The sequence below is a fragment of the Bubalus kerabau genome, chromosome 2 (assembly GCF_029407905.1).
Source record: "Bubalus kerabau isolate K-KA32 ecotype Philippines breed swamp buffalo chromosome 2, PCC_UOA_SB_1v2, whole genome shotgun sequence".
Classification (NCBI taxonomy): domain Eukaryota; kingdom Metazoa; phylum Chordata; class Mammalia; order Artiodactyla; family Bovidae; genus Bubalus; species Bubalus kerabau.
Genome location: NC_073625.1, coordinates 177,249,721 through 177,259,772, shown reverse-complemented (window position 1 = coordinate 177,259,772; position 10,052 = coordinate 177,249,721). Strand labels below are relative to the sequence as shown.

The following is a 10,052-nucleotide window of genomic DNA, read 5'->3' as shown; positions in this document are numbered from 1 at the left end:
TCCAGAGCAATTAGCTGGGAATAAACAAACCTAGGGCAGGAGACATGACTTGCGATTCTTTTTCAGTAAGACAGTCAGTCAGAGCAGTGATTCTCAAAGGGGAAAATATCAGAATGAAAGGGGATGGGTGGATGTAGTTTGAAAAGCATCATCACTTTATATCTGGATAAAAACATAAATTTATGCTTTCTTTAAAAGCAAACTATCAAAAAAATTTTCTAGAAAATCTTGACTGATGACTATGGAAGAAATATTAATTCTCATACCTCCTAGGAAGAGGAAGTAAATTTTTATGTGACTGTAGAAGGGGCAGCTGTTTTTAAAATTTGAGTGAGTGATTTGCTTTTTTAAGACAACTGGGGTAGAAAAGGGAATAGCAGGCACCCTAAGGAGCAGAGGAGACTATCCCAGGGGGGATATGGCCAGTCATTAGATTTAAGTACTGGGGACCTCCAATTGACTGAATGTGATCCCCCCAAAATTCATATGTTGAAATCCTACTACCTCAAAGTGATCATATTAGGAAGTGGGACCTTTGGGAGGTAATTGGGTCATGAGGGCAGAACACTCATGGATGGGATTAGTTCCCGTATAAAAGGGACCCTGGAGATCTCTCTTGCCTCTTTCCACCATCTGAGGCTTCAACAAGAAATGTGCTATCTGCCACTTGGAAGAGGATCTTTAATAGAGCTCAGCCACGCTGGCACCCTGATCTTGGGCTTCCCAGCCTCCAGAACTGTGACAAATACATTTGTGTTGTTTAACCATTCCATCTATAGTACTTTGTTATTGCAGTCCAAGCTGACTTAGGACCTTGTCTGCTTCATCCAGCTGAATCTTCAGCATCTACATCAGTGCTTGGCACACAGAGAGACAGAATTAATATTACTGACTGAATGCTTTAATGAGTATCATATTAAAGGGTAGAAATCAAGCCTCTTTTTTCCCCCAGCCAATTCTCTAACACAGCTGTCCTCAACCTATATGTCACCAAGGACAGATTTCGTGGAAGACAATTCTTCCTCGAACCAGGGGTTGGGGGGAGGGGGATGGTTTCAGAAGATTCAAGTGTACTTCAATCTAATTCCACCAATGATTTGACAGGAGATACCTATCCACAGCCCAGAGTTTGGGGACCCCTGCTCTATCAGATTATGTAATTAATTTTACAGAAGTAAATTTAATGCTCTATCGGACTCTATAATTAATCTTACAGAAGTAAATTTAACATGTAGTAAAACTGTCAGCCACCTATCATAACACCCACTTTTTCTTCCTCCTTAAATGTCCCAGCCTCTCTTGCAGCTACACGCTGGTCACTGAAATGTAAGGTTAAATGTTATATGGTAAGTTGCAGGAAGCGTTTATAAAACAAGGAAAGTGCACCTTTCCTCTTTCCTTCATCCTGCTGCCTGAAACGCAGAAATGATGGGCTGGAGACCAAGTAAATTTAACATGTAGTAAAACTGTCAGCCACCTATATAACACCCACTTTTTCTTCCTCCTTAAATGTCCCAGCCTCTCTTGCAGCTACACGCTGGTCACTGAAATGTAAGGTTAAATGTTATATGGTAAGTTGCAGGAAGCGTTTATAAAACAAGGAAAGTGCACCTTTCCTCTTTCCTTCATCCTGCTGCCTGAAACGCAGAAATGATGGGCTGGAGACCAAGCTGCAGTATGAACCATGGGCTGTGGATGCTAAGGATGGTAAGCAGAAAGATCCAAGAAGCCAGGGTCCCTTTTCACTGCAGTGACCATACCCACCCTGATCTGCCTACCTTCAGACTACTTTTACATGAGAGAGAAACTTCTATATTTTAATACCAATGGTCTTCGGGATTTCTATTGTAGACACAGTCCACCCATCCCAACTGACAAGCGGGGCCTGCAATTCCGCCACTGCCTGCGGGGAGCAGTAAGAGGGGACTCGCGAGAGGTTTCATCTCGCTCTGTTGCAGAGCTCAGCCTCCTTCAGCACCATACAGGTTCCACTTCCGCATACCACAGGTCAGCGCTGTCAGTGCTCGGTCTTCTGAGGACCTGCTGAGGTTTCAACTTGAGGACAACATGACACTGTGTCCATGCAGATAGGAACAGTTTTCTCAGGACACGCCCCAGGAGGTCCCATGGGGAGAAAACGGTGAGGGAAAAGTGAAGTGAGGGAAGGAGGGGAGAAACTTCTTCTGTGCAGCTGACTGCCAGGAGTTGAAGGTTGGTGGTGGTTGGGGGGAGTCCATCTTCAGAGGACCCAGGAAAGGAAGGTCTTGACATGGAAAAGTGTAGGTTTCTAGCCCGTGGTATGTGCAATGTATACTGTGTCCAGTGTCATTCTTTAGTATGGAGTCCAGTTTTCCTTGCATTGTTTACTGAGGGGATTGCACTTGCCCGGCTGTATGTTCTTGACCCTTTGGCTATAAATAAACTGACCACATCCATGTAGGTTTATTTCTGGGCTCTCTCTTCTGGTCCTCTGGCCTGTGGGTCTGTCTTTGACCTCACAATTGTTCTGGTTACTGCAGCTTCGAAATACAGTTTGAAGTCAAGGAGCAAGATACCTCCAACCTGTTCTCCTTTTTGAGGACAGCTTTGGCTATTCCTGGTCCTTTGTTGCTCCACATAAATATCAGGATTCTTTGCTCTATTTCTGAAAAAAACGCCACTGGAATTTTGGTATAAATTGCTTTCAGTGTGCACATTGCTTTGGGTAGAATGAACATTTTAACAATATTCATCCGTCATGAGCATATGATATCTTTCTGTTTCATTGTATCTTTCTTCAGTTTCTTCATCAGTGTCCTAAAGTTTTCAATGTGCAGGCCTTTCACATCCTTGGTTAAATTTATTCCTAGGTGTTTTGTTCTTTTTGATGCAAATGTAAATAGAATTGTTTTCTTTTTCTTTCTGATGGTTCATTATTAGTGGTTAGAAATGTAGCTGATTTTTGTGTATTGATTTTGTCGCCTTACTGAATTCATTTTTTAGTTCTAATGGTTTCTTGGTGAAACAACATGGAAAATTGTGACTGTAAGTGATATGTGGATGAGCCTCTGCACTCCAGGGAAGTGGAGATCAGGTGAAAGCCTGGCACTCTAGGAAGTGGCTAAATCCGCAGTGTTGCACCAACAACCCAGCATTGGCTTATTTGTTACCTGGACTCTGCTCCCTAGTCACTGACCCCTCTGGACCTTGAAGCAGGTCCCTGTAAGTCTTGGGACAGTGCTTACGGTAGAGATGTTCCACCAGTGTATTGCTTCCTCTGACCACAGCCTTCCCTTCCTGGTTCATGTGGTTCCACAGATGCAGGGCATAGGAATTGTTGAAGCTTGGTTCCGTATCCCAGACTTCATAGTAGCGCCGCCAGGCTAGAAAAGAGATGGGGTAAAATCTTTGGGGGTGTAGGAAGGAAAAGTTTAAACACTTGAGGTCACTCACCTCCTGGAAGTCTCTGAGTTTGCACCATACTCTCAAAAGCCTCGTCATCAATTCGGGACCCTGGTGGCCCCAAATATTTGGATTGTAATTTTCCACAAAGTTTTCCATGCACTGCCACAGGAAAGGGTGGTGGGGAAGGAATCCAAACACCCCATTACTTGAGAACCGAGATTTCTGTGCAGCCAGAAAGTTGTCCTCAGGGATGGGTCTGATGGAGATGACATCTGTATCCATGTAGACACCGCCGTACTTCCAGATGAAGGCCAAGCGGGATGCATCTGAGCTGATATGGAGCCAGAATCTCTCGGTACTGCTGTTGATCTGCAGGAGCAGGTACAAATCAGCCCCCAGAAAGGGGAAAGGGGAGGCCTGGCACAGGTAGCTAAGGAGGAAGCAAGTCGACCTCCCAAAAATCTATTTTCCAAAAGCCCAATGTTGCAAATTTATCAAAATTACCTTCAACCCAAAAAAGTTGCCTTTAAGTGAAAAGTTTACAGCAGTAGTATCAATAGGAAGATTTTTAGCAGCTTCTAAAGATTTCATGAAATCGTTTTTTTTATAAAAGCAGTAGAAAGATGAAACCCAGAAGGGATTTCATGAGTCGCTTTCAACAGGATAGAAATTAACCACAAATATCAAACTGTGAAGAAAGAATTTTTTGTACATCCTAAAAATGCTGAGAACTGATAAAGGAAAAAATGAACTCTGAAACTATAGGACATATTAATATCTATGTTCTTTGAAAAGTTGGTAAAAGAATCTTAAAATGCATCCATGCCTTTGTCCACTGATTAATTCATTTAGTAACATTCATCAAAGGCCTACTTACCATTCACATAGCTCTAAGCTGTTAAGGATACAAAAGTGAACAAATAGACAAAAATCTTTACTGGCAGAATATAGACAATAAACAAACAAATACATCATATGTTGGGTTTTCATAAGGCCTTGGAAAGAAAGTCAGGCAAGGGGGTTATGAAGGAGACAGGATGGAGCACTATCTTCAGTTCAGACAGAACCCTGGATGAAGCGAATGGATGAACTCTGAGAGGAGGGTTCTAGGTAGAGGAAACATAAGTGCAAGGGCCCTGGGGCAGGAACACACTCATGGTGTGTAGGAACAGGAAAACCGCAGTGCAGAGTAGTGAAGGAAGAGGGATAGGAAACAAGATCAGAGAAGGGGCAGGGCAGGAGTGAGGGCGGATGCTATGCTGGGGTAGAGACCGAAATGATTTGGAAGGTTTGGAAGAAAGGAGATATGACCTGAATTAGTCTAAAAAGGGTCACCCTGGCTATAGTATGGAAAATAGATGGGGGCAGGAGCAAAGAGGCAAATTTGAAAGCTGTTGAAATAATCCAGGCAGGAGATGATGACGGTTTAGACCAGGGTGACAATAAAGGAGATGACAGAAGTAGTCAGATTCTGAGCACATGGGAATGATAAAGCTGGTCAGTATTTGCTGATGAATTGGATATGGAACTGGAGACCAAGGAGTCAAGGACAACTGAAAAATGCTAAAATGTGAGCAGAACAGAAAATGACTTTGAAATGAATAAAAATAAACCATTGTAAATTAAATATCCATGTTCCCAAGTGGAATGCTAAGATTTTGAATACAGAAAACAAAATAGATTTTTCTAAATTTAAACATGTTGATTAAAAGATTAAACCGTGACCCTTGGCTTTTGACAAAATAAACTTTTTTTTTTTTAAATTCTGCTCTAAAACCAAACAAAAGAAAGTCAGCTAAGACTGCCAAAATCCTCACCTGAACTATTAATAGCATTATATTGTATACAATTGCCAAAAATCTCATGAATAATAATAGCTAAAATTTATCAATAACTGTTATAATTTCTAATCTACACAAATCCTCAAAAATCATAGTACCTGGCTTCCCTCGTGGTCCAGTGGTTAGGAATCTGCCTGCCAGTGCAGGGAACATGGGTTTGATCCCTGGTATGGGAAGATCCCACATGTTGAGGAGCAACTAAGCCTGTGCCCATACACCACCACTACTGAGCCCACGCACCCTGGAGCCCGTGCTCTACAGCAAGAGAAGCCACTGCCATGATATGCTGGCACACGACAACTAGAGAGTAGCCACCTGCTTGCTGCAACTAGAGAAAGCCCAAGCACAGCAACCAAGACCCATCTCAGCCAAATATAAAAAAATAATAATAAATCTTATAGTACCTATATACTACGATTATTCCTGTTTTTCAAGTGAAAAATTGAAAGGAAGGAACAAGAAGTTCAATCCTTTGTCCAAGGTAAGAGAGGCAGAGGTTGGATTTTAACCCAGGCAGTCTAACTCTGGAGGCTCACTTATTTTCAGTAAAAATAACTGAAGTTGATTGTTAGTAAATTGGTGATTATTAATGAACAGACCCAGATATCAGAAGCCACACAGAACCAGGAGGAGGAAGCCTGCCTTGATGTGGACATTGGACTGACATCAAGGTAAAATAAAACTTTCCCTGGAGGTGAGCACCAGAAAGGGGAATCAGATTCTGGTTGCTCATTCCCTCCCCAAGTTCACAGTATTCATCTCTGGGCATCTTCAAGGGCTACTGCTGCTGCTGCTGCTAAGTCGCTTCAGTCGTGTGCGACTCTGTGCGACCCCGTAGACAGCAGCCTACCAGGCTCCACCATCCTTGAGATTCTCCAGGCAAGAACACTGGAGTGGGTTGCCATTTCCTTCTCCAATGCATGAAAGTGAAGTCACTCAGTCATGTCCGACTCTTAGCAACCCCATGGACTGTAGCCTACCAGGCTCCACCATCCATGGGATTTTCCAGGCAAGAGTACTGGAGTGGGGTGCCATTGCCTTCTCTTCTTCAAGGGCTACAGTTGCTCAAATCAGTGCAGCGAATCCAGTGATCATCAGCAGGTGATGGCACACTCAGTCATCCTTACAGCTGGCCTCCAGCTATCCTACGGTGGCTAACTGGGGCAGAAAATGCCACTGCCCAGCTCCCCCAAGATGCAAGCATGTCCCCCATCCAGGACACCCCACCCAGTCCCTAGGTGACTGAGAGAGGGTGTGGGACAGAAGTTTTCTCTTTTTTTATACAAATACTGTAGTAGATTGGATAACAGCCACTCAATGGTCCTAATTCCTGAAACCTACAATTACCTCCTTTAGAAAAAGGGTCTTTGCAGATGTGATTAACTTAAGGACCTTGAGCCGAGGAGATTAGCCTGGATTACCATGGGCCCTAAATGCCACCCCAAGTGTCCTTTAAAGGGAAAGGTAAAGAGAGATTTCACACAAAATTATAAAAGTCCTAAGAACCCCAGGAGTTTCTTGATCATCTCTCAATATTACACAATCCTATATAGCTGCACCCACCTGATCTTTCATGAATTATCTATTTAAATCATTTTCAAGTTCAATATTGCCTAATTTCCCCCCCTCAGGTGCAAAAAAAGTTTAACATAGATGGGTTTAAAACTCTCAGTGAAAAATGAGTGGTCTATACACTTAGAAAAAATACAGAAACTCATTCAATTAAGAGTAGTCTCAAGACATCCTAAGAAATAAAATGAAAGTAAAAGGCAGCAGGGTAGAGGTAAGCTTAAATCAAGACTCTCCTGTTTCCTTGAATTGGGACTCAACACCGTAGAAAGAAGACCAGGCAAGAGTCAAAAGATCTGGGTTCTTGCTTATCTTTGATACCCTGTCTCAGCCTATTTCTGAGCCCTTATCCTCAGTGTGAAAGTGAAAAGTGAAAGTGAAATCGCTCAGTCGTTGCGACCCCATGGACTGTAGCCTACGAGTCTCCTCCATCCATGGAATTCTCCAAGCAAGAGTACTGGAGTGGGTTGTTATTCCTTCTCCAGGGGATCTTCCCCACCCATCTATCCTCAGTGTACCCATCTATAAAATGAGTAGGTTGGATCCAATTTCTATGGTCCCTCCCAACACTGGGATTCTGAGGTTCTCAAAACACTTACTTGAGTGTACCACGAAAACAACGGTGTGTCTTCAAACAGGCTTTTCATATCCAAAGGGAAGAGGAAAACGTTGTCAATTGCTGAGAGGAGGGAAAGGGCTGGGGAAGTGGAATTTGGGGGCAGCTGCATGGAATTATTGAGCCCTTTCATAAGAAACAGCACAGGCTGCTCAGGGTAAACCTTTGCAGCTGACTCCACAGCACAGGAGACCAGCAGAGTTGGCTCCATTCTCTCGGAGGTTTCTAGGAACACGATGCTGCGCCCACGGCCCAGGAGGGCTTCCAGGCCCTGATGGGACTTGTAGGAAGGTAGGTAGCAGATGAGGCAGCTGGGTTTCAGGGTGAACTGGTAGAGGAAGCCACAAGCAAACAGCAGGGTGACCGACAGGGAGAACTGGAGCTTCGTCAGCATGTCCACCCCTCTCTCCTGGTCTGCTCCCTAAAATCAACACCATTCATTAAAAATTATATTCATAAAACTTGATAAGATATAGTACACAAGAAGATAATATATGAATATCACTTTCAAGCTAGTTTTTTAATTGAAGTATAGTTGATTTATAATATCAGATTACTTTCAGGTGTACAGCATAGTGATTCAGTATTTTAATAGATTAGATGCCAATAAAAGTTATCACAAAGTAATGACTATAATTCCCTTGCAAGACGATATATCCTTGTTGCTTATCAATTTTATATCTAGTGTAGTTCATATTTGTTAATCCCCTCCCCCATCTCCCCCTGACCCCTTCCTTCTACTCTTTGATCACCACTAGTTTGTTTTCTCTTTCTTTGGGTCTGTTTTAGTGTTGCATACACATTCATTTATATTACTTTTTACATTCCCCATGTTAGTGATATCATACAGTATTTGTCTGATTTGTTTCACTAAGCATAATATTCTCTAGGTCCATTGACATTGCTCTAGGTCCATCTGACATGACAGAATTTCATTATTTTTATGGCTGAGTAATAATTCCATTGTGTGTGTGTGTATATATATATATATAGCCATTCATTTATTGACCGGCACTTGGGTTGCTTCCATATCTTGCCTGCTGTAAATAGTACTGCTATGTACTTTGGGGTACATGTGTCTTTTCAAATTCATGGTTTTGTTTTCTTTGGCTACATACCAAGGAATAGAATTGCTAGATCATATGGTAATTCTGTTTTTAGTTTTTTGAGGAATCTGCATACTGTTTTCCATAGAAGCTGTACCAATTTACATTCCAACGGACCCTGTATGAGAGTTCTCTATTCTGTACCTCCTCACCAACATTTGTTATCTATAGACTTTTTGATGCTAGCCATTCTGACAGGTGTGAGGTGATAGGTCTTTGTGGTTTTTATTTGCATTTCTTTAATAATAATAAGCTTTCATTTTTAAAATTCTAAATAAAATGTGATCCAATCAAATCCAGCAATGTTCAAAAGAAAGGTGCATTGATTAGGTTTTACCTGAGGAATTTAAGGATGATTTGCAATAGGAAAATAATTAATTAGTAGGAAAACTATTAATGAAATGCATTCTTTTAACAGATTAAAAAAGAAAAACTGTATGATCATTTTAGCTCAATAGATGCTGACAACAAGATAAATTTGATATCCATTTATGATTTTTTAAAAGCACAAGGAAACTTTCCTAAGCTGACAGTGTCTACCAGAACATATAGCAATGATCATGCTTAATATGAAGCATTTGAAACCTCCCCATTAAGACCAGGAATGTAGTATGGATGTCCATTATCAATGTTACTTTCCCCATCATTCTGCTAAGTCTAACCAATGCAATGAAACAAGATAAAAGAATTTCTACTATGAATATTAGAAAGGAAGAGACAAAAATATCACTAGTTGTAGAAAATTTGATTGCCTACAGAGAAAATCCAAGACAACTTACCGAAAAACTAATAGAATTAGGAAGAAGCAAACTGAAGGTTAAATCACTTGCCAAGATTACACAGTTAGCAGACCCATGACTTTAACTTGGGTCTACCTGTCCCCAAAACCTAGGCTCTGAGCGGATACCTGCAGCACCTCCCTCTCCTTCAACATAAGCTCTAACTCCAGCCAACACCAGGAGAGCAGACATCTCATTCATTAGCGGTTAGTTTTTTGCTTTACATATAACTCTTTCAGAAAATACAAATCCAATAAATCAGAGCTTACCTTCTAGCCAGAAACTTGTAGTTGGCCAATACCTGTGGCCTTAGAAGCAACGACAAGTGTTTTCCTACTGCACTTTCTGATAAATGACCACCTAATCTTCAATTCAACAGTGCCAAGGGAAGTAAATCATTGGCAGAAGATTAATGCTAAACACCAGAACTTCCCAGGAAGCTCCTCCCTTTATTTACTAAGTTGCCCCAAACACAGAGACTTGCAGATCAAGGGATTCACATGATTTTTCAGGTGACCCACACACTAATCCTACCTGTTGGTGGGCCTGTCAGGGTGTTACAAGGCAACAGTTTCACCTGGGGAAAACTGAATCTGTAGTATAGTCTTGGAGCCAACAAAGTGTGCACCCAAGTAGTTTGGCCTCAGTCAAGATCATGGGCAGAGACTTGGGAAATTTCTTCAACACACAACCCTGTTTGTCCAAGCTCTGCAAACAAAAGGTTTTGTTGAAGGAAAAGAAAATCCACCTCCACAAA

The 10,052-nt window shown here is 41.8% G+C and overlaps 1 protein-coding gene across 2 annotated transcripts; it reads right to left on the bottom strand.

Annotated features, from left to right (window-relative positions):
- Positions 1–247: 247 nt before the first annotated feature.
- A4GNT (alpha-1,4-N-acetylglucosaminyltransferase) lies at positions 248–9,684 on the bottom strand. Of its 2 annotated transcripts, XM_055570374.1 has the most exons (4): positions 9,565–9,684; positions 7,394–7,831; positions 3,591–3,753; positions 248–3,362 (listed from the first exon to the last, which is right to left on the bottom strand). In XM_055570374.1, the coding sequence occupies exons 2-4, from the start codon at positions 7,802–7,804 to the stop codon at positions 3,139–3,141; spliced, it is 798 nt and encodes a 265-aa protein (XP_055426349.1). In that variant the 5' UTR covers positions 7,805–7,831; positions 9,565–9,684; the 3' UTR covers positions 248–3,138. The 2 variants fall into 2 exon arrangements, with proteins under 2 accessions (XP_055426349.1, XP_055426348.1); XM_055570373.1 differs by having other exon boundaries at positions 248–3,753.
- Positions 9,685–10,052: the final 368 nt, after the last annotated feature.

Excerpts from the sequence above, each read along its gene's own strand:
- A4GNT (XM_055570373.1), bottom strand. The coding sequence starts at position 7,804 with ATGCTGACGAAGCTCCAGTTCTCCCTGTCGGTCACCCTGCTGTTTGCT. Across the intron at positions 3,754-7,393 it reads TGTTTTCGTGGTACACTCAA|ATCAACAGCAGTACCGAGAG; the intron begins GTAAGTGTTTTG and ends CTGCTCCTGCAG.